Below are 25029 nucleotides of genomic sequence, written 5' to 3'. Positions count from 1 at the left end.
TATAAGGTGCAAGATACAACTTCACAAAAAATAAAGTCAATACAACTTGGACTTTTGTAAAGGTAGATGGCATAAGCACTTTCCATCTTTTATATTCACTCTAGTAATAAATAAATAAATAAATAAATAAAATAATAATTACAACTGATATTACTTGAAAAGGAGAAAAATTAACGACGGTCACTTCTAAAGGGAAGCCAGGAAAGAACAGCAGTGAAACACAATTTGGGAAATAAGCATGATTTTTAGACCACCCATTTGAACAGTTAAACAAAGATATTTTTTTTTTCAGCCAATCACAGATATTAAAGACAACTACAGGTGAAAAAATAAAATATAAACAAAATCACTAAAACATTACACCTAGCTTAATTACTGATCACATGAAGCACACTTATGTCTGTTGTCCCTGCAAATTTAAATCTCCAATCTACAAGGTGATATTCTTACATTTTCATAATAAGGGTCAAGAATCCCAAGTATCCTCAAGCCAATTTAAATGATGATCTTCGTTTTGTTTTTTTTCCCTCCTATGGTAAAGTTTATAGGGATTTATAAGGCTCAGCTGATAGCACCTTCTTTTTTCTGTCTGGATACCATGGTTTTCAGGGTGTATGTAGTGCTGATGTAATCATCACAAAGACAGCATGACTCTTCATCCCTTGCTAGCTGCTGGTCTACACAAAACATTAATCAGTCTGCTAAAACTGCAACTTAGGGAAAGCTGGTCCTTTAGTCAAAGCATTAGACTCATTCTTTCAGCCCTGAAGCTCTTAGGGTTACATCCCCCACTGAACAAACACTTGAGCAAATTTCCACATGAGGGTGCAGAGTTAATAACATCAAACTTTGGAACATGTGTGAAACCAAAATCCCTCCTGCTCCTCTCTTGATTTCTTTTAGGGCTGCTAACAAAGATCTCATGGAGGATATTTTTCAATAAAATTTGTTTCCTATCTAACACTCTCTTTCGCATTAAATAACGCTATCACCAGTCACACTCAAAGTGAGGTGTTAATGATAAGCCCAGAGAGAACTTACGGTGCAGTGACATTAAAAAGCCAATACACTGGGGTCCTGCTAGTAAGAGGCATGACCTAAGCCCCTCCTGTTCTGTGAATTGCTTGAGAACCTAGCAATTTGAACTTTTACAGTTCTGAAAAGACCTGGAGAGACATATTTGCTTTTGTGAACAACTCCTGAATGAGCTTGAAATTACTTTTCAATTGGAAGTTGAAATTTCAGGAGGAAAAAGGTAAACATGGCAGCATGCCTTCAGTTATAAGTACATAGAAACTTGGCAACCTGAAGTCAGCATCAGAGGTTGGGTAACCCCTGGAACCTGATGATCGGGCATGATAAGGCTCACTGCAGTTACTAGTTCAAATCAAGCTCCTTTTAGTAGTGAAAGAGAGTTACAAACATTGCATTTGATTGATGAATTTATGCACCACAGAGTAGATTGTGAGAATACATGGAGTATTCCACTCTCAGGACCAGATATTTGCATTAAATTGATTTTAACATTAAGTGCAAAAAATTAAACAGACACAAAAGCACACGCGCACACACACACAAAAAAAAAAACCTCACAGTCCAATTCACCAAAGACTACCTTTCTTTTTCCCTACTCAACTAACCATCTGAACAATGAGTGTTAGCAAGCACATGGACTAGACTTACTTAAGTCAATGAGATTAAATTCACATCTATGAATAGTCACATACTTAAAGTACACAATTTAACACTGATTTGAAGGTAAGAAATGGAAATTCCCTGGTTTCAGAGTCGCCAACCAAAGTGACTGCAAAAGGGCCAACTCTCACAAAGGAGAGGGAAGGAATGCTTTGTAAGCACTAAGCAGACAGTTAATAGTAATAGCCCAAAAAGTCATAAGTATTAGAAACACAAGATTCCCCCAGGAAGCGTCTTGACAAAAGCTCCATTTTGCCCTTACTGACGTGCCTCCATGCCTCTAAAGGAATCTGCTGTAGAGTCAACAGCTGACCTTGCTTGATGGAACTGGCAGGATCCATTACAGTATCCACCATAAAAGAAAAAACAGCTATACTGACCTCTCTCTTCAGTCTTGGGGCTTAACTCTTTTTCTTCCTCATCGCTGCTGGAGCTCTCTGTTTTTCCCTTCATTTGTTCCAGCTGATCCAAGTTAACCCGTCCAACCAGCTCAAAATTACGACTCACCTTAGAAAGAAACAGTTTTGTCAACAACTAACACCATCACCAACTATTGAAAAAAACAACCCACCAACAAAAACACCAACCACACATGCAAAACAAAATCCAACAAAACAAAACCTATTCCTACAGCTACAGGCTGAAATGGGAAACTTATCAGGCATCTAGTCAAATTAACATTCATTTCTCTTCAAACAGAATTATATTCACTGCTAATGATTCTTCTTTCCTGTTTTATACTAAATTTCCCCATTCTGCTTCTCAAAATGATCCTGTTATTCAAGAAGCCTCCCTCATTTCAAAGCGTTGAAAGTAAAAAATCCAAGCAATTGTAAGCACTCCATATTGTATCCCCCTTTCATGGGGGTGTAAAACTGATGGATCAAACATCACTATCGCACACCATCACTGTAGAAAAATCCTTTGTGAAAGGTTTATTCAGCTTCATGCATGAAAGGATGGGTCCTTTACTAAGCGCGTGGCTGCTGTGTGCCACATATACTTTCACTCATTAATAACAGATTAATTTTCAGTACAAAAGGCTGGAAAGTGCTTTGCAAAATGATTTACAGACTATAATGGGAACACTTCACCTAGAAGTCAAAGCTGGCTAAACCTTGGGTGAAATGCATCAGCTATTTAACAGCTCTCAGCAACACTATGTGAATAGCAGCTTAGGACAGGGAAGTCCACCATATCCAACAGAAATAGCACAGGCAGAAAGTGTGGAACATGACCAGGACACTAGGGCTAATGCCAGTGCCCCTCTGAGCCCACTGATCACTGCTGGACCAGGATTTTAGATTCACCATGGAAAAATACAGCCTTCTAGAAGCAGGGCATTGCACCACTGAACCAGAGAGGATGGGGAGGGAGGAATGAGTGCAGTGCAACACTTCCTGCAAGATGTTGAATGAAATATCAACCCTTGGTAGAAGGTGAATGAAAAAAATTAAGGAGCATGTAACTTAAGACAGTAGCATATCAGCAAATAGCAAGCTACCCTAAATGCAGTAATGTGTTAGTATCAGGTTCCTAGAACTGCTCAGTACAGAGCTGTGTTGAGATGCTGTGACTTAACAAGTTACCCATTAGATTTAAACAAAGAAGACCACATGCAAGGCACTTACTGTGACTCAGTTCATGCACAGGAACTCTTTAAGCTGCAGTAAATTAACTGTGCACCTGAGCCCAGAGACTAGACACAGATTAGCCAGATAACATTTATAAATGATGCAAGAAAGATAAGGGGGAAAATAACCCTTACTACTGGGAGTAATCACTGAAGTTTATTATTGGAGGGAAGGGAGACCGAAGTAGAGGGAACATATTTTCAGCCTGATGCACTCAAAGGAATGGGGAATAGTGCTTCTTGGATCTCCCAGGACCCTTGCTGCGGTCACTGGGAGATGTGGAACATCTCAAGTACCAGCTAAACCGTAGAAAGATTCTCAAGTAGCAATAAGGAGCAATAAAGAAGGGAGACAAGCATAACAAACCAACATAAGTTCATCGTGTTTGATTTTAAAATGCAGTCAAATACTTGTAAAGAGTAAAAAAAGTTTCTGGTACTTTTGACACTCATTTTGTCAATATTATTTTTTGGGAGTGGAGAAGCATTGTTCAGTCAACAAAGTGGGAACAAGTTTTTAGTGAGGACTGGGTGCTCAGCTCATGATAGCTGGAGTCAAAGAGCTACCTCCCCACAAACTGTGACAAAAAAATACTTTGTAAACATGCCTCAGTTCTAGAGTTTTGGTTCTCTCACAGCAACACAACTGAGAACTATAGAAATCCAAAGCTGACAGAAGTCTGTGGAAAGTTTTCTAGTGACTTCTCCAAGTATGAATCAGGTCTGCACTCAGGAAGTTCCACACAAACACCAAAGCAGCCTTAAATTAAGCAGCAAGTATAACAAGCTCCTATCTTTCCCTTTTTAAATGTAAACTGGAATGTATTGCCCTGTTTTATTAAAATATGCATGGTATGTCACTTTGTCCAAATTGCCAGAGCAGTCTTATGCTCTGGAATCTCCTACGTTTTAGAGGGGATGAATCACACAGCTTTAATGTTGTTTCATAACTTAAAAAACCCTCACAATATCTACAAATGCCTTTTCCAGATAATTGTACTCTACATTGAATAGTCAGCAAATTCTGGTCAATCTGAACAGCTTTAGAAATCCACAATCTTAAATTTCTGAAAAAATACAGAACTTCAGAGAAATTGAAGTCCAGCACAGGAGCCTTCTCCAAATTTTGGAAGAAAACAAAAAAAGCAGGTTAGCTAATCAGAGCTGACATGCAAGTAAACTAGACATAGCATTTGCAAGAAGTAGATTGCTACAAATTAAATCCCTTTGGATGTTACCTTGTGCTCATCTCGAAGATGAGCGTCCAGCTCCTCTGTGTGTTTGGTCTCATAGTAGCAGAGCTGGCATTTGTAAGGTTTCAGTTCATTGTGCTTCTCTATGTGCTGCTGCAAGCTCTCATCACTGGAGCAGGTAAAGGTACACTTATCACAGCGGAAAACAACTCCCTGCAAGTATTTTGACAGTTTGGAACGGCAGACTTCAATGGGAACAACCCGCTCTTCTGTGGGGAGAGGGGAACATTTATTAAGTTTTAAGAAATAAAAACCATCAGACAATGTGTCAATAGCTTGGAACATACCACCCGTGCAAGAAACGGGATCTGCTATTTGTGTATGCAAACCTTCTACTAAGGACCATGAGCTAAAATTGGACCAATGAAGAAACACAAGTAAATTCCCTTTCCATACAAATAGGGTTAATTTAACAACACTACAGACATAGGTGTCCTTATAAATGTAACCACTCATTAGGTGAACAAGATGGGAAGAAGAGATTTGGGGCAGATAATAATCCATTTGTGAGTAGCAGAGTCTAAAAATATAAAAGCAGCCGTAAAACAGTCGGACCAAAAGTCCATTCTTGTTCAATACCTGACAGCAGCCAGTAACAGGTGCTAGAACTGTAACAGGGAGTATTTAGGGAGATTCCCAATGAGTCACCCTCCAAGCTTCCAACAATCAGAGCTGGTATCCTCACCATCACATTTAAAGCTACTCATTGGGGGAACGAGGAGTTGTATGGGGCACAACCTTTCTCCTCCTGAAGGTGGATGTGCAGAACTCAGCCAGGGGCAGAAACTTTCAATACACCCTCAGCTTTTTAATAGTTAAGATTCAAAATCCATACATACATTTCATGCCTCCCACAATTCAGATTATGCTATAAGCATGTACTGAAAATGATCTCATTGAGTTATGAAACTCTCTGCTTACTTCATCTCATGTAAAACACACACATTCAATGGGACAGCACAATTTCAGTCTTTCTTCAAAGCCAGAATCCTGACGTGTATAACACTCATCCACTGTGATTCTCTGAACTGTGCATGCAGGGGAAATCCCAAATTTGACCTTTCAGCAGAGGGTTACCAGAAGGTTTTCACTACAGCTTTTGTTACTTAACTGGCCTTTTGAACCAGAACACTGAAATTTAGTAATGTTATTCCTTATGAACTGCAGATTAAAGGAAGAGTTTGATCTTCCTCATGCAGGTCATCATTAATGACATCTACAAACAAACAACCAACAAATCCCAGGCCAGTCTCCCCAGGGGACTTGCGTGCACTGACATATCTCACAAAGGTATGAATCTGAGCCAATGGGCTCTTTTCTTTAGTAAAGAGAGTAATGTCATGTCCAAGGACAATTATAGGAATGCAAAGTCCCTTAAACTTTCTATAGGGAGGCAAGAGCTACAGAATTCATCCATTTGTCTTTGGCCAATGCATAACCCCCACTGTTCATGAGCCTAATTTTCCACAGTCCATCTAAATACTCCACCCTACTCAGTTTCTTCTCCTCCTTGTCCTCCCCCCTTTTTTTTTTTTTTGAACATGGAGATTATCCTACCTCAGGACATTCTCTTTGTCCCCTTAAAAAGTAGAAGTTTCCCCCAAAGCTATACCTGAGTGAGACCCTGAAAACCTGTGGTTTATTTATAGCTAAAGAAGCTATTGCAAAAAATGCTAAGTTGCGTCCATTCAGGGTCAAGGGGGAAAAGTGTGGGGGGGGAAGGTGCATGCTAAGAGATAACAAGATTTAAAGCTGCGATTCTGGAAACATAAGATAACAATTTTAAATGGTTTTTACAGCTCTGTGCAGTTAGATTCCCTGAAATAAGGTAGCTTGTTTTTAAAAGTGAAAAAAGGCCCAATAAAAAGTTTTAAAAAGAGAAACACTATATAAACCATTTGAAAATTAGATTTTTTTCTAGCATATGGCACATATTAAAAAACACTAAAGCAAGGGATAGTATAAAAGGTTTTATCCACCACTTTGGAACAATGTAGCTTTTCCTAATTCACATCAGTAAAACCTATCATCTCACAATCACCCCCCACTCCCAAATCACAGGCAACACAAAAACATGAGAAAAGTAAGAGAAATAAACATACCACAATTTTACCCTGAAGGATTTCACTTTCTAAGTTAACTGTCAGGGCTCTGAGGGCACTAATAGGCCTTAACAGCTCTGAGCAGCCTCACCTGAAGCCCCTGCCCATGGGCCCAGGAGCTCCATTTAAGCTCAGCCCTGGGCTTTCAATCCTTGTCTGAGCTATGTTGGAGAAATAGTGCTCTCCTGCTCAGCCACAGCCTGTCCCTAGCCATGAACCCTGTTGATCCAGACTCTAACCCATGGACTGACTTCCCAGCTGGCCTTGAACCTGTCTCATTACTGTAAACTTGCCTGATGATCTAGACTCTTGGCTGAACCTGGCTATGATCTCTGGGTTTGCCTTGCTTGGGTACTGTGAGATCAGGCCCTGGCTACTGGTCATGCTATCCCCCTCGGCTCCTAGCCCTTAGGAAACAGCTGGCCCTCACTGCTAACTGACAGTAACAACTTAAAACTTATACATGTATGTATTCATGTCAGTGAGCTTCCTTCAAGCAATGAACTTGGAACTTGCAGAATGATTTGAATCCAGAACCTCATATTTCACAAGGTGATGCTCTAATCTATGACCATGCTAATAGTTGTTTCTCATCCCTACAAAGTTCTCTATATTTGGCTACTCATTTAGACACACTTATCATAGCTCAGCAACTGACAAAATTACAACAAACTGTGAACCTTATCCACAAATTGCAAAATTTAGCTTCTGCTTCTGTGCAAACCTTCTTCAAAGTTCAGCAGTGCCTACAAAAAGACTACCATATATGCATCATAAAAAGATGACACACTGTGAAACAGTTTATCAAAAGTGATAAAGAGGGAAAAAAAACACCCCAAAAGCATCATCTCTGAAGAAATTCATTCCCTGCTTTAGATGGAAACATTTGGGCTAATTCTAATACAGATCTGAGATTAAATGGAAAAGCCATTACTACACTAGATACTTATAGTATGTTAAGTCAAAGCAGGCATATATGTTTTCCTCACAACATAAAAAAGGCTATAACATGTTAAAGTGCTTAATTCAGAATCACAGAATAGTTGAAGTTGGAAAGGACCTCTGGAGACCATATGGTCCAACCTCCCTGCTCAAGCAGGGTCACCTACAAAAGGGTGCCCAGGATCCCGTCCAGATGGCTTTTGAATATCTCCAAAAATGGAGACTCCACAAACTCTCTGGGCAACCTGTTCCAGTGCTCAGTCACCCTCACAAGAAAAAAGTTTTTCCTTATGGTCAGACAGAACGTCCTGTGTTCCAATTTGTGCCCGTTGCCTCTCATCCTGTAACTGGGCACCACGGAGAAGAGTCTGGCCCCATCCTCTTGACACCCTCCCTTCATATACATATACACGTTGATCAGATCCCCCCTCAGTCTTCTCTTCTCCAGGCTGAACAGTCCCAGCTCTCTCAGCCTTGCCTCATATGAGAGATGCTCCAGTCCCCTAATAGACCTCCAGTCCCCTAGTAGACCTTCGCTGCACTCACTCAAGCAGGTCCATATCTCTCTCTCTTGTACTGGGGAGCCCAGAATTGGACACAGTACTCCAGGTGAGGCCTCACCAGGGCTGAGTAGAGGGGAAGGATCACCTCCCTCAACCTGCTGGCAACACTCTGCCTAATGCAGCCCAGGATACCATTGGCCTTCTTGGCCACAAGGGCACATTGCTGGCTCATGGTCAACTTGGTGTCCACCAGGACTCCCAGGACCCCCAGGTCCTTCTCTGCAGAGCTGCTCTCCAGCAGGTCAACCCCCAGCCTGTACTGGTGCATGGGGGTTATTCCTCCCCAGGTGCAGGACCCTGCACTTGCCTTTGTGGAACTTCAGGAGGTTCCTCTCTGCCCAGCTCTCCAGCCTGTCCAGGTCCCTCTGAATGGCAGCACAGCCCTCTGGTGTGTCAGCCACTCCTCCCAGTTTAGTATCATCAGCAAACTTGCTGAGGGTGCACTCTGTCCCTTCCTCCAGGTCACTGATGAATACATTGAACAAGACTGGACCCAGCACTGACCCCTGGGGGACACCGCTAGCTACAGGCCTCCAACTAGACTCTGTGCCACTGACCACAACCCTCTGAGCTCTGTCATCCAGCCAGTTCTCAATCCACCGCACCATCCACTCATCCAGCCCGCACTTCCTGAGCTTGCCTATGAGGATGTGATGGGACACAGTGTCAAAAGCCTTACTAAATTAAAGTCAAGGTAGACAACATCCACTGCTCTCCCCTCATCTACCCAGTCAGTTGTCCCATCATAGAAGGCTATCAGAGTGGTCAAGCATGATTTCCCTTTGGTGACTCCATGCTGACTACTCCTGATCACCTTCTTGTCCTCCAGATGCTTAGTGATGACCTCCAGGATGAGCTGCTCCATCACCTTTCCAGGGATGGAGGTGAGGCTGACAGGCCTGTAGTTTCCTGGGTCCTCCTTCTTGCCCTTTTTGAAGACTGGAGTGACCTTGGCTTTCTTCCAGTCCTCAGGCACCTCTCCTGTTCTCCGTGTCCTTTCCAAGATGATTGAGAGTGGCCTAGCAATGACATCTGCCAGCACAGTGGGTGCATTCCATCAGGGCCCATGGACTTGTGGGTGTCAAGTTTGCCTAAACGATTTCTAACCTGATCCTCCTCGGCCAAGGTGGAGTCTTCCTTTCTCCAGACTTCCTCCCTGGTCTCCAGGGTCTGGGATTCCTGAGGGCTGGCCTTAGCAGTAAAGACTGAAGCAAAGAAGGCATTCAGTATCTCTGCCTTCTCTGTAGCCTTCGCCACCAGGGCCCCTGCCCCATTCAGTTGCGGGCCCACATTTTCCCTAGTCTTCCTTTTGTTACTGATGTATTTGAAGAAATCCTTCTTGCTGTCCTTGACATCCCTTACCAGCTTTAACTCCAAATGGGCCTTAGCCTTCCTAGTCCCATCCCTGCATACTTGGATGATGTCCCTATATTCGTCCCAAGTGGCCTGTCCCTGCTTCCACCTCCTGTACACTTCCTTCTTCTGTTTGAGTTTTGCCAGGAGCTCCTTGTCCATCCATGCAGGCCTCCTGGTTCCTTTGCTTGACTTCTTGCTCATTGGGATGCACTGTTCTTGAGCTTGGAGGAAGTGATCCTTGAATATTAACCAGCTCTCTTGGACCCCTCTTCCTTCTAGGGCCCTATCTCATGGGATTCTTCCAAGCAGGTCCCTGAAGAGGCCAAAGTCTGCTCTCCTCAAGTCCAGGGTTGCGATCCTACTTATTGCCCTGCTTCCTCCTCTCAGGATCCTGAACTCCACCATCTCATGGTCACTGCAGCCAAGGCTGCCCCCAACCTTCACATCTCCAACCAGCCCTTCCTTGTTTGTTAGTATGAGGTCCAGCAGCACACCTCTCCTCATTGGCTCCTCCATCACCTGTGTCAGAAAGTTATCATCAGTGTTCTCCAGGAACCTCCTGGATTGCTTGTGCCCTGCTGTGTTGTCCCTCCAATAGACAGCAGGGTGGTTTGAGTCCCCCATGAGAACCAGGGCCTGTGACCATGAGGCTACTTCCAGCTGTCTGTAGAAGGCAAATTAGACACAACAATAGGTTTTCATCTGGATATATACACTAGAAAGAAGAATATTAAGAAAGGATCCTGCTTCCTTTATGGTCTGGGTGCTGCATGCCTGAGAAAAATCCTTGTCCTTCCCTCACGGGACTCTAAAACTCTTTAGAGGCTAAACCTCCATTTGCATTAAAGCCTCTTTATTCTGTTTTATCTCCTCCATCACTCTAGTGAGTGTATAATCACATCCCTTGCTACTACAATTTTGTTTCAGCAGCACAAGGGCTCAAGGTTGGTTTGTGCAGCTGAAGCTACAGCTATACAAAGGAACAGATCCAGTGTCACATACTCAGGAGGTAACCAGCCCTGCTTCCTAGCATTTGGTCAGAAACATCTCTGTAAAGCCAACACAACTGCTTGAACTCATGAAGTTCAATGAAGTTCAAATCATGTTGCAATCTGACATTCTCAGTATGAAGGTAACTACCTTTGCTGGAAGTTTTTCTAACAAGGCCCAGCAAGATCTCCCCCTGCCCGTTTATCTGCATTTAAAGTGTCAGACCTTCTCCACTTGATCTCAGGCACAACCACAAACCAGAGAACAATTGGTCTCATGAGATGCACCTAGCCAGTATTTGGAATCCCAGGGTTCCCCCCACAGAACTTCCAAACCCACCTTTTCTCCAAAGAGGAGTAATCCTGGAGCATACCCTAAAGCTGGACAAAATTCAACCCTGTTGACACCTTCAAGGACAAGCCCACACCTAAGTAAAAGTACCTGTTGAACCCTTATACTCAATAAGGCAGCTTTGTTATATGTCTTTTGAGTCCCTGAACAGTCCTTAGCCTTTTTCCCAAATGCTCCTTCAAAATAGCCTTTCCAGCAGACAGAAGTTTGTATGAACTAGGTTTACCTCATTGCTTTGGTACAGGAAGGACCCTAAGCAACCAGTATTGGAAAGTGGAATGCCACAAGGAATTATGACAGTGGTTGCAGCACCAGAAGCTCCTCCAAGAAAAAGATGACATGTGAAACTTGTGTTTGCTCACCAGCAATACCCTACTGTAAAACTCTGGCCAACCTGCAAGCAGGCAGAGTACTATCCCAACATATGGGTTTGAATTTCAGCAGCCAACAGACTATCTACAAGCATCAAGTGTGATAGCTGTGGGTAGGAATCCCAGCCCAGAGAGCCCCAAAAGATGTCTCTTCTGAGCTTGCAAGCCTGTGCTTAATAGAATAGGAATCCTGAACCCTGCTTTTAGCTGGGTTAAAAGAAAAAGGGGGGGAGGGAGGGGAAGAGTCTTAAAGAAAAACAAAAAGCCCACTAATTTTGTTTTGTTCCTAAGAACAGGTAAGCAGCATGTCATGAAGAGAAATTTCAAGCAAGCAGTCAAGGGATATTTTAAAGTCTCTATAGTTGATGCATCTTACCACAGTGTTTATGATAGCAAGCACTTTAGAAACACATACATTGGAAACCACACTGTTGTAAATTAGTGCAACTCTTACTAAACAGGTGCTTGATAACTTCACTTCTCTAGAGGAAAAGCTTAAAAAGAATTTTAAATCTGCTCCACTTCTACCAACTTCATTGGTTAATTTTGTATTTCACAGGAAAGAAATAAGATGTACTGTTTAAAAACAAAACAAAAGATATTGAAGGCCTGATGATCTGTTCAACATATTTCTGCTCACATACAGAGAAGAGAAAACTTAAAGGAACCAATCTGAAAGAGAGGGGTACTGTTCAGCATTCTCTTTATCAGATATAGATACATACAGGGACATCTTTACCTCTGTGCAGAACTATATGATCAATCATGTTACGTTTGTATTTGGTGTGATATAGGCAAAGAGGACAGCGAAGGTCTTTGGGTCCTTCCTCAGGAACTGCCGAATGCCCAGCTTCCACGTGCATAGTAAAAGCAGATCTGTGAAACGGGAGGGAGACACGGAAGCAGTCAAAGAGGTGTATATGGAATGCTGAAGTGTCACAGCTCTATTACAGAAGTGCAGTGTAAAATGGTACAGATACCACTAGCCTTGTCTTCATAAAGCCACATGGCATTTCAGCAGGACTACTCACATGAATATCACATGAGCATAGGTATTTGCAGGCTTATATCCCTAATTAACTCCCACACATTCTGACAAGATATTCTTTTGGAGTGGTTGCTCTATAGTCATATTGCTATGGTTAAGACAGCAAAAGTATTTCCATCTTTTATGCTCGTTATTTGTCTGTCTTTGGCAAAGAGAGAGTACACAGAAGATTTCAACCCAAAGAGTACATTTTAGCAAGTTGAGCAAAATCCTTTCAACTGTCCTGGACTTCCAAGGGTGAAGAAAGACTTATTTCTGATGGCAAGAAACATCCTCAATGACCTCTCTCTTTGTAGGAGTAGCACCACAACAGCTGAAACGTTCAGATTTGAGATATGAAATAGACTTGTATTCACGGTAAGTTTGGCACTGAACAGATAAGTTTGAAAGCCTCAATTATGAGGATCTGAAAATGCAAGACTGATAATACTCCACAAATGAACAGTACTTTTGCACAACAAATCTCATTGTACCGTTAGCTGTATACTTAAAAGATGCATGAGACATGCATGCAGAGGAAATTAACTATGCACCTACCAGACCACAAGCCCAAGTACTGAAATGAGAGGTGTTTGTAAACTTGGGGTACTTTTCCTGGGGCAGTGGTAAAGCTTACAAGAGCTAAGCAGCTTGCTGCATTAAATTACAGAATTTAAAGCCCCTTTGAAGTTCTCCAAGTCTGGTAGTTTGAACACAAAACAACTTGCTCACACCACTGGCTTTGGGCCTGATCCAATGGTCATTGAAGTCAACAGGTGCATTTTTATCAACTTCAGTGGATGCTTTCATGTGTTTAATTCTCTATGGTGACTGGAAGTTGTTTTTTGTTGATTTTTAAAGAAAGAATACATGTGCACTCTGTACTTTTTAAGAGGAAAGACTTAAACCTAGAAAGTTTGAGACACCACAATAAAGAACACAACTCCTTTTATATAACTATGAACATATTTAATTACAGCTTGATTTAAGGCAATTTTGTTTCATCCTGGTAGGAGAAAAGGGCAATAGGAAAATATGAAAAGATACATTGCACCTGGCAACAGTTGGAAATGTTTAAGACAAATAGTAATCTGGAATTAAGGTACAAACAGCAAGTTATGCCATATAACCAGAAAGAAGCTGAAGCAACAAAGCCTGATCCCTTATAGATCTATAACTTGAGGCTGGTCTTGTATGGAGTCTCTCATGTCTAATAGGAAAGACTGAGCACAACCCTTCAACAGAACCTCTCTCCTTTACCCAACCACACTACCTATTTTCACAAATCTCCTAAGAACGTAATAGCTTTGAGATCTCAAATGTCAGCTAAGGAGGTTATGACTGAGGGTTCAAGATGTCAGAAGGAAATTGAGAAACAGCACAACTGCATAAACCTTTTTTCCTTAGGGAACATGGCTAAACACACACACATACAAAGACAGCTGGGACTTTAAATTTTGCACTTTTAAATTGGATTTGATGAAATGTTTCTATATGCTATCAGGCACTTTGGAGTATGCTTTGAATTTCAGCCAGATAAATTTGGGGGGGGGGAATAAAATTATGAGAGGTTTCCTCAGAGAGGGAATATAAACTCTACTGTCTCCCAAGAACATTTGACTGCCCCATGCTTCAAGCTAATTGCTCCAAAAATATGCCTTATTTTTGGAGAGAAAAACCCCTCACACTTGATGGTGAGGACCAGCTTCTAATTACTAACTGTGAGGGGAAAAAACACTCCCTGTACTATTTCCTGTAGTGAGAACAACCTACTGCAAGGGTTTCTTGTGCTTTTCTCTTCAGCAGATGGTATTGGCTGTTGCAGGAGTGAAGAAAAAGGATTACGTGGATGCTGCTATGATCTGGCATGGCAATTCCTATGTTTCTCTCCCTGGTCACCACTGGTCATGTTTCTCTTAGCTACAGTCAGTTCTCAAAGATTTCAGAAGTCCTTTGAAGTGCTACAAAAAAATCCCCTTACAAGTTCAGTTTATCTGTTTTGCACAATACTTACTTAAAGCCTGTATAAAAGGAACAATCTTTGCACTTGAAGAGTTTCTTCCCTCCATGCTTGTCACGGTAATGACGCCGAATGCTTTGTATGTAACCCGAGGAGAATTCACAAAATTCACAGTTAAGGATAGCTTCTGTTTTTTCCACTCCTGCAGCACTCCCAGAAAGTGGGACTGGGCTGACGTTATTGTTCCTGGCCAGAGCTGCAGACTGGTAGTGGTTCAACTGTTGCTGAACATCAGGAGGTTCTGAGTATGAAGAGTCTGTAGAGAAAGAGAGAAAGTTGTTATTCCAGGTGGGCCAACGAAATTTAAAAAGGTTCAAGGCCTGCTCCAGCTCTTATCAACTTTAACAGGAGTTTGATCAAGCCTTCACAGACAAGCCACAGACAGCCTTCTTAAGGGATAAGGAAGAGGATTAACATTTCTTCATCTAACCTAATTTGTATTCTACAATGTAAAAGGTTGAAATTAGGCTTTTTAAATCTGATTTGCGGAGGGAAAAGGGGGTGACAAGTTTAAGTGTCTTGAAACCAGACTCCTTTTTATACTACTTTTAATTTGTGATGGTAAAGCAGATTAATCATGCTGCTGAGTGCTCTTGCTGAATGTTTGATGCATAAATCAAACCAGATCTTCTCAGCTGTCTTGCACCAATTTACACCAGATGAAGATCTGGCACAGGATATATGAGCATAACCTATTAAAGACAGAAAGAAAAAGGAAATGGACACAATATTTCCGTCTTCTGAATTTCACAGAAAAAGACCTGCTTTATATATACATAGATACACACCCCTTATACAACCCAACAGATGTTTGTCACACCATTTCATTGGCATTTAAAAAAACACAGTCTAGAGAAGTTTCAGCATACAAAGTGAAAACTAAAATACTTTGTTAAAAAAAAGGGGAGGGGAGGGTGTCCATGAAACTTTCCCAATACATTGGTTTGAATGTGGAAGTTAGGAATTCATCTACTTTGTCCTATATAATCCAAAGCTGCCCATGAATGGCACCAATGAAAGCAGATAAAGCGCAGATGAATTTCAGTGTAACTTTCCTGAAAAGATGTCAAAAAGCAATTCTTAAGCTTTTGGGGGAAAAAAAAGATGATGAAAAAAAAAAAAAAGAAATCAAGATAGAAACTGTACCAGCCATCTCCTGCTTTGATAAGTACTTCATTTTCCAAAGTATGATTCCCTGAGGCTGGATATGTAGGAATTCTCTAACTCACATATTTGTTGGAAATTAATACCATCCATTCCAACCAACTAGTAAAGAGAAACAAAAGGCAAATAGGCCTATACAGCACACAGTGTGTGGACGACTTCATCTGTTTTCAAAAGAGTAAAGTGCTTCCTTTTTATCGCTGCCACAGAGGTTATATGTGCTTTAGAAATGAAAAACAAACCACCAACAATAAAAAACAAATACACAAACAAAACACAGGGAGGAGAATGTCTCCAGGCTCCCCAGCTTCATCACCAGGTGAACAGCAAAGACAAAGGCAGAGACATGAAAGATTCTGGTAAAATGAATCAAGTTCTCTTTTGTTTCTTCTGAGTCTCATGAACAGAGACTGGATCACAATACAACTTTTATCCTCTTTGTTCTCATTACTACTACAGCAGGTTTGCTCACCATAGATGGCTCACAATGAGTTCTACACATTCAAATCTTAAGGCTTTCTTTTCCCTTTTGTTTGAAACAAGCTCCCTGCTCCCTCCACATTGGCACAGGCCTAAGGAGAAGCAGACTTCTTCAAAAGTCGACTCTCTCACTAAGGTAGCAAACATGTGCTTTCACTCCTTTTAGAACATGACCTCTAGGGCAAGAACAATGCAGGGTTCAGAGTACATTTGCTAACTTGCAGATCTGTTGCCCAGTGTCTGGGCTACCAGATTCAATACTTCTAAAAGCTCAAAACACAGTTAGGAACAGCTTTCCCGACAAGGACGTGACAGCCTAACAAAGTTCATAGCACTGGAGACAGTTCTCTCTCTCTATATGCACCATTCAAGCTACCTATAAAATACCGATTAAAGGCTAGGTTGTAACCCTCAGCAAGAAGGGTTGACAATTCCAATCATGTCATCAAGATTCCCAGCCAAAGCCTCAGTGATGTCCACTGATGTCCAGTGATGTCTGTGGAAGGTGGTATGTAAAAACTATACAATTAGAAAGCTACATGTCTATTCCCATGGCAGGGGGGGGGAGGGGAGGGGGGCAGGGCAGGGCAAGGTGAGATGAATAAAGCAACTTTCCTTGTCATCAGGAATAGCCAAACTGTACTGCTGATATTTGACTCATTTTTTTTTCAATATGAATGTGTGCTGGCCACCTTACCATTTTCAGTATATAGCTCCTTCAGTATATAGCTCTTTTATATAATTAAGGTAGTTTTCTATAAATGCTGAGGTGACTATCAAAAGAAGCTATATTCACAATCTAAAGAGTTTGTGTGGAGAGTCTCACATTTAAACAATACTGACATGCATGTTTCATGTCTCTAGCTCTGCACCTGTGTATTCTTCCCCTTTTGCCTTGCCAAATACTTTAATTCTTTTGTAGTCCTTGTAGAGTGCAAAACGTGGCACTTCCTGAAGGATTAACATGTGTGTATAGGACTGTAAGTAGCAGGGGGCTGCAGGGGTGACCTGTGGGGGTGGTGCCATGAACTGCCCTGTGCCAGCCACAGCCGGTTACAGCCTGCCCTGAGGTAAATGAAAACCAGGGTGGAAAAAAAAAACCACCTCACACCAAAATTTCATCCAATCAGAGAAGTACACAGAGCCTCTGCTCAAACATATTTAAGAAAGAAATGGGCAGCCAGTGGGGGCTGGAAAGGCACTTTGGTGGGGGGGAAAACATTCCACACTAGAGTGGGTACATACATCCCTGAAGGGACTGTGGCCTGTGGGTGACCCATGCTGGAGCAGGGACACACAGAAGAAAGTGTTACATATACCACCTCAACCTCCTACACCACCCATTTCCTTATTAGAGGAATTTTGATGGACTGAATGTAACTTGCAGTGAAAATAAGGGAAGATGAGACTGGGGATGGGAGAGGATAGGTGTTTATGTAAGTATTTGTTTAATTGTTTGTGTTCTTTTTTTCTTAATACCCAAATCAGTGATGGGAGGTTTGTGATGGGAATAAATTAACATAAGTAAAATTCTCCAACTTCAGACTGTTTTGTCCACAACAGTAAGTGGTGGAGAATGCAGGCAACACCAGGACCTGTCATGGGCCAGAGCTGGAATAATTGGAATGATTTTGATTCTCCAGAAGGAGCCTTGATTCTGCTATTAGGAATCCGTGTTGTTGTACTGTGGTGTGAGTGGTGGGCCCGTTATGTGTTTGGGGGTGAGCGTGAACATTGAATAGTTGGGAAAAGAAGGGTTCAAAGAGACCTGAGAAAATGGTACTGGGATGGGAAGATGATTAGGGGGAGATGGGATAGTGCCTGCTTCAAGCCCATGCTCTGGTTGCCTGGAACCTGGACCACCTCTAAGTACAGAATCCAAGAAAATTAGCCTGGGAGTGGCAGGAGGGATATGATGCATATAAAACACTAGGAGAGAGATGTGCTGCTTTGCTGTGGGGATGTGCCAGCGCATGTTGTAGGCTTCAAGTGGAGCTCCAAAAATATCAGGACCACTTAACAGAGGTTGCGAATCAAGCAGATGTTCTCTTCCAGAGTAATGGTTTGGTAAAGGAAGCAGTAACAAATTCTCAGCACAAGGGAAAGCCTTAATCAGAACTTAGTAGATAGTGGCACTCAACTGGCCAAATTAAAGACTATGCACCGAGCCACTACAGGAACAATCAGAGAGCACAAAATATCTGGTGTGACTGCCATGGACTGGGATCCTTAAACTTGGGATGATGATATTTGGGACTCTAATGACAAATTAATAACAGAAGCATATCAGGCAGCCCCAGTTACTGTAATTAAGCAGACCTATGCAAACAGGGGCACTGTTCCCCAGAACATGACCACTCAATGGTCCTTTACTCAGAGCAAGATTAAGGATGTGTGGGAAACTTACTGCCAACACCTTCCAGAAACCACCTTGCAGTGGCTATGGAGGTGCTGGGAAACCAGAGCAGGCAGGATACAGCTGATGGCTCAGGAGAGCAGAGTTCTTGGGGGGTTTGAGACCTATGCCACTTGTAAATGCTGTCCTATGTAACAAGGGTGGATTTTGGGATCAGCTGATGGAGGGATATGTTGGAGCAATGGTCTGATCCCACAAATAAGATATCCCTATGAAGACACTAGGAAGGAGGTAATCGACTGCAGTTGCTTGGGTTGCTGGAATGTGTTCACAGGCAAGGGGGGAGGGACCACAAAAAGGTTGTGGTCACTGATGCCATGACCTCAAAACTCTCACAGTTGGACACAGTTGCCCCTTTGGTATCACCTGATAAATTGGTGGGATGTCCTGTTGATCAAGAAGTAGTGACCTATATGTACCATACCAGGGGGAGCATGCTAGAGGACTAGCCAAAGGTCAGCTGCATGGCCAAGAGTAATGCCAAAAGTCCAGTGGTCTGGTTGACCTCAAAAAAACATCAGGAGGGAATGGGAATTCTCCATGCCCCTGCCCTACACACTAGGACTTATGGATGTTCCTGAAGGAAAAGGGGGAGAATATGACTGAGTGGGATGAAAAACCCCTCACAGACCTAGTGTTGCAAGTCAAGAAATTGTGAATGCAAGGGAAAGGTTGGAGCTGAGTTAAAAAATTGGCTCCTCCTGCCCCAACCTCCAGGCCACATACTGTTCAGGTAGCTGAACTGAATTTACTGCATTAAAGGGGCCTCACTACTGGCCTGGCAGAAAATGGGGATAACTGAATCTATTGGACTATCTGGGTACCTCAACAGCATTATGCCCTAGCAGACACTGCCCTCATCATGTACTAGTAGTGATAAGCTGGTAGTCATATGGAGTGACTGGGGGACAGATGTGCCTGATTCTAGTGGAAAGGGAGCCTCAATTTGAATAAATGGGATTGGTACCCCCTACCTACTGCCCTTGTCATCCTTAATCTTTCTTGACTGATAGGGTTGGAAGGCTTTGCGTCGTTGGAATAGACAGTGTAGCTTGCATAGGAGATAACCAGCAGCAGGACTACCTGGGACTCTCTACTGACTCCAACATTGTTGGATGTACTGAGATATACCCAGTTGTTGTTCCTTTGGCAAAACAAGTAATTTGCCAAAAGCAGTATTGAACCAATCAAGGGGCCAGCAGTGAAATTCAAAATGTTTCCACATTCATTAACAAGATGGTAAGGTGAATGCATTTTGGAGACAACAGTCCTGTTTTGCCTGTATGGAAGCCTACAAGAGAGTGGAGGTTAACAATAGACTTCAGTTTTGAATGAAGTCACACCTCTGTTAGCTGCTGCAGTTCCAGACACATTACAACCCTTGTATGAGCTAGAGGCCAAAAAAATATACCTGGTATGCTACAATTGATATTAAAAATGCCTTTTTTTTTCAATCCCTCTAGACAAAGAAGCAAGACCTCAATTTGCCTTCACCTGGAGTGTTGTGCAATACAGCTATAACTGGCTGCCCCAGAGTGGAAACAGCCCTACCATTTGCCACAGCATCATCCATGAAACCTTAAAGCAACAGATCTCCAGAGAACATTTTCACTACATTGCTTATGTATTGACTGGAGGAACAACTCCAGAAAAGATACTAAGTAAAGGCCAACAAGTAATCACTGCCTTCCTCAGTGCTGGGTTTACCATTAAGCACTCCAAAGTAAAGGGGCCTGCTCAAGAAATACAGTTTCTAGGTGTGCAATAACAGGATGGATGGAGACATATCCCAGGTGATCAAATTGCCTGGATAAGTGACATGGACCCCCCATACAATAAGCAAGAAACTCAAGCCTTCTTGGGCATAACTGGGTTTTTATGTATGCACATCCCCGGTTACAGCCAATTGATCAAATCGTTGTATCAAGTAACCTGGAAAGAATCAGTTCGAACAGGCAGAGGAACAACAGCAAGTTTTTGAACAGATCAAGCAGGAAACAGCCCATGCAATGGCATTAAGACTAATCTGGGAAGGTAGCGATGTAAAAAATTTGTTATATACCAGTGCAGGAAAGAACAGCATCATATGGAGCTTGTGGCAATGTGCCCCTCAAAATGAGAGGGAGGACACAGGGATTCTGGAGCCAGAGTTACAAAGGAGTAGAAAATAATTATACCCCTCTGGAACAAGAAGTCCTGGCTGTATATGAGGGTGTTCTGAGTGTCACTGAAGTGTTAGGCACAGAGCAGCCATTGTGGTTATGCCCCAAACTACCAGTCCTCAATTTTATGCTCAAGGATTCAAAATCCACTAGGGGAAGAACAACCACCACTACGTGGCAAAAATGGGTCCTGGTCCTTACCCAGCGGGCACATATTGGTTCAGGCTCCAGATCGGGATTAGTTGAGCTTGTTAGTCAGTGGCCAGCAAATCACAGAATCACAGAATCGTTTAGGTTGGAAGGGACCTCTGGAGATCATCTAGTCCAACCTCCCTGCTCAAGCAGGGTCACCTAGAGCATATTGCCCAGGATCACATCCAGACGGGTTTTGAATATCTCCAGGGAAGGAGACTCCACCACTTCTCTGGGCAACCTGTTCCAATGCTCTGTCACCCTCACAGTGAAGAAGTTTTTTCTCAGGTTCAGATGGAACTGCCTGTGTTTCAGTTTCTGCCCGTTGCCTCTTGTCCTGTCGCTGGGCACCACGGAGAAGAGGCTGGCCTCATCCTCTTGACACTCTCCCTTCAGATACTTGTACACATTGATGAGATCCCCTCTCGGTCTTCTCTTCTCCAGGCTGAACAGGCCCAGCTCTTGCAGTCTTTCTTCATAGGAGAGGTGCTCCAGCCCTCTAATCATCTTTGTAGCCTTCCGCTGGACTCTCTCCAGGAGTGCCATGTCTCTCTTGTACTGGGGAGCCCAGCACTGGACACAGGACTCCAGATGTGGCCTCACCAGGGCTGAGTAGAGGGGGAGGATCACCTCCCTCGACCTGCTGGCAACACTCTGCCTAATGCAGCCCAGGAGACCATTGGCCTTCTTGGCCACAAGGGCACACTGCTGGCTCATGTTTAACTTGTTGTCCACCAGGACACCCAGGTCCTTCTCGGCAGAGCTACTTTCCAGCAGGTCAACCCCCAGCCTGTACTGGTGCATGGGATTATTCCTGCCTAGGTGCAGGACCTTGCACTTGCCTTTGTTGAACTTCAGGAGGTTCCTCTCCGCCCAGCTCTCCAGCCTGTCCAGGTCCCTCTGAATGGCAGCACAGTCTTCTGGTGTGTTAGCCTCTCCCCCCAGTTTAGTATCATCAGCAAACTTGCTGAGGGTGCACTCTGTCCCTTCCTCAAGGTCACTGATGAATACATTGAACAAGACTGGACCCAGCACTGACCCCTGGGGGACACTGCTAGCTACAGGCCTCCAACTTGACTGCGCCATTCACCACAACCCTCTGAGCTCTGCCATCCAGCCAGTTCTCAATCCACCTCACTGTCCACTCATCTAGCCCACACTTCCTGAGTTTACCTAGGAGGATGTGATGGGAGACAGTGTCAAAAGCCTTCCTGAAGTCCAGGGAGACAACATCCACTGCTCTGCCCTCATCTACCCAGCCAGTCATCCCATCATAGAAGGCTATCAGATTGGTCAAGCATGATTTCCCTTTGGTGACTCCATGCTGACTACTCCTGATCACCTTCTTGTCCTCCAGATGCTTAGTGATGACCTCCAGGAGGAGCTGCTCCATCACCTTTCCAGGGATGGAGGTGAGGCTGACAGGCCTGCAGTTCCCTGGGTCCTCCTTCTTGCCCTTTCTGAAGACTGGAGTGACACTGGCTTTCTTCCAGTCCTCAGGCACCTCTCCTGTTCTCCAGGACCTTTCCAAGATGATGGAGAGTGGCCTAGCGATAACATCCGCCAGCTCCCTCAGCACTTGTGGGTGCATCCCATCGGGGCCCATGGATTTATGGATGTCAAGTTTGGACCAAAGATCTCTAACCTGATCCTCCTCAACCAAGGGAGAGTCTTGCTTTCTCCAGCCTTCCTCTCTTGTCTCCAAGGTCTGGAATTCCTGAGGACTGGCCTTAGCAGTGAAGACTGAAGCAAAGGCAGCATTCAATAACTCTGCCTTCTCTATATCCTTTGTTACCAGGGCACCCGCCCCATTCAGCGGCGGACCCACGTTTTCCCTAGTCTTCCTTTTGCTACTGAGGTATTTGAAGAACCCCTTCTTGTTGTCCTTGACATCCCTTGCCAGATTTAATGCCAAATGGGCCTTAGCCTTCCTTGTCGCATCCCTGCACACTCTGACAACGTCCCAGTATTCCTCCCAAGTGGCCTGTCCCCTTTTCCACATTCTGTACACTTCCTTCTTCTGTTGGAGTTTTGCCAGGAGTTCCTTGCTCATCCATGCAGGTCTCCCGCCCGCTTTGCTGGACTTCTTACTCAGAGGGATGTACTTGTCTCGAGTCTGGAGGAAGTGATGCTTGAATATTAACCAGCTTTCTTGGACCCCTCTTCCTTCTAGGGCCCTACCCCATGAGATTCCCCTAAGTAGGTCCCTGAAGAGGCCAAAGTTAGCTCTCCTCAAGTCCAGCGTTGCAATCCTACTCATTGCCCTGCTCCCTCCTCATAGGATCCTGAACTCCACCATCTCATGGTCACTGCAGCCAAGGCTGCCCCCAACCTTCACATCTCCAACTAGACCTTCTTTGTTTGTTAGTACAAGGTCTAGCAGCGCACCTCCCCTTCTTGGTGCCTCCACCACCTGGGTCAAGAAATGATCATCAATCCTCTGCAGGAACCTCTTTGACTGTTTGTGCCTAGCTGTGCTGTCTTCCCAACAGATGTCAGGGTGGTTCAAGTCCCCCATGAGAACCAGGGCCTGTGATCGTGAGGCTACTTCCAGCTGTCTGTAGAAGGCCTCATCGACAACTTCCTCCTGATCAGGTGGCCTGTAGTAAACCCCCACAACAGTGCCACCCATGTTACCCTGCCCTTTAATCCTTACCCATAGGCTCTCCACTTGCTCTTCATCCACCCCTAGGCAGAGCTCCACACATTCTAGTTGCTCCCTCACATAAAGAGCAACTCCACCACCTCGTCTTCTTGGCCTGTCTTTCCTAAAAAGCACATAGCCATCCATTACAGCATCCCAGTCATGTGAGCTATCCCACCATGTCTCTGTAACTGCAATGAGATCATGGCCCTGCAACCACACACAGATCTCTTAACTCTTCCTGTTTATTCCCCATGCTGCGTGCATTGGTGTACAGGCATTTCAGAGAGCCAGTCAAGCATGCAAGCTTCCCAGGAGAGGTGCAAGAGGATCCTCCATAGCCATGTTCCATGCTCTCTCCCCTGGCTGCATGCACCCGCTGGAGGCATCCTGACTTGAGCGGTGTTTTACTGACTCTCCTGCCACTATACCACTCCCCTTCCCCCATCTTGCCTAGTTTAAAGCCCTCCTTACCAGGCTGGCCAATCTGTTGGCAAAGACACGCGTGCCCCACTTGGTAAGGTGGATCCCATCGCTCCCCATCAGCTGTCGATCTTCAAACAGGGTCCCATGATCATAGAAACCAAAGCCCTGTTGCCAACACCAGCGGCGCAGCCAGCTGTTAACTTGGAAAACTCATCTACTCCTCCTCCCATCCTTTCCCCTCACAGGCAAGATTGAGGAGAAAACGACCTGGGCTCCCAGACCCTTGACCACCATTCCCAGAGCTCTGAAGTCTCGTTTGATGGTTTCCAGTTTGCCTTTCGTGTCGTTAGCACCCACATGGAAGATCAGCAGAGGGTAGTAGATATCAACAGTATGAGGAACACTGAACTCCTTGGGGAGTTGAATCCCCAGTGTATGATGAATTAAGTGCTGAAAATAAACAATGGAGTTTGTTTATTGATGGATCCTGTACGATCACAGCAGGAAATAGGAGATGGTGAGCCACTGCCTGGAACTCCTCCTCAGAAGCTGCCACTTGCAAAGGGACTGGAGGCTCCAGTCAGTTTGCAGAAGTAATGGCCTTGAGGATCACCTTGGAACATGTTCCAAGTGTGTGTGTGTGTGTGTGTATACACACAGATGGTGGCTAATGCAGTGTGAAAATGGCTCAAAGAATGGAATTGTGATAACTGGTAGTGGCAAGGAAAAACAATTTGGGCAGCAGAAGAATGGAAAGCAATATCACAGCTACTCAAAGAAAGACCTACTTTAATACGTCATGTTATGGTGCATATCTCAAATTCAAAGGCAACTCAAGAAGAGAAACACAATAACCAGGCCAACCACTTGGCCCAAATTGACAGCATAGATTTGGGATGGGAGCATAAAGGGGAATTTTAGCCAGGTGGGCCCAGGAGAATGCCAGGCATGCCGAGAGGGATCAAACTTATTGCTGGGAGGGAGAACGCAGCTTAGACTTGTCTCAAGAAGCCATAATGCAAGCAATTAGGCAAGGTGAAATCTGTGGAATGGAAAGTATGAATGTTTAAACAGTATGCATGATAGGAGAAATGCGTGCCAAGTAGATTACATAGGCCTCCTTCCCTCAAGCAACACCAGCAGGCATTATGTTCTCTCAATAATAGAGCTATCACAGGGGTGTCTAGAAGCTTTCCCCACTCAGAAAGCGAATGACAGTACCAACCTAGAAGGAATAAACAA

The 25029-nt window shown here is 43.8% G+C and overlaps 1 protein-coding gene across 6 annotated transcripts in view; it reads right to left on the bottom strand.

Annotated features, from left to right (window-relative positions):
- The window catches only part of LOC104150501 (zinc finger protein 462-like), an 89906-nt gene that overhangs the window by 4992 nt on the left and 59885 nt on the right, over positions 1–25029 (bottom strand). For 5 of the 6 annotated variants that reach the window (XM_068925391.1, XM_068925389.1, XM_068925392.1 and 2 more), the window contains 4 exons: positions 14298–14559; positions 11996–12132; positions 4567–4790; positions 2076–2202 (listed from right to left, as the gene is read on the bottom strand). In XM_068925391.1, coding sequence (XP_068781492.1) covers positions 2076–2202; positions 4567–4790; positions 11996–12132; positions 14298–14559 — 750 coding nt within the window. Of the gene's footprint in view, positions 1–2075; positions 2203–4566; positions 4791–11995; positions 12133–14297; positions 14560–25029 lie in introns of those variants that run through there. The other variant, XM_068925398.1, reaches the window with a different exon arrangement.

The sequence above is a fragment of the Struthio camelus genome, chromosome W (assembly GCF_040807025.1).
Source record: "Struthio camelus isolate bStrCam1 chromosome W, bStrCam1.hap1, whole genome shotgun sequence".
NCBI classification, from domain to species: Eukaryota; Metazoa; Chordata; class Aves; order Struthioniformes; family Struthionidae; genus Struthio; species Struthio camelus.
This window is presented reverse-complemented; position numbering and strand designations above follow the sequence as displayed.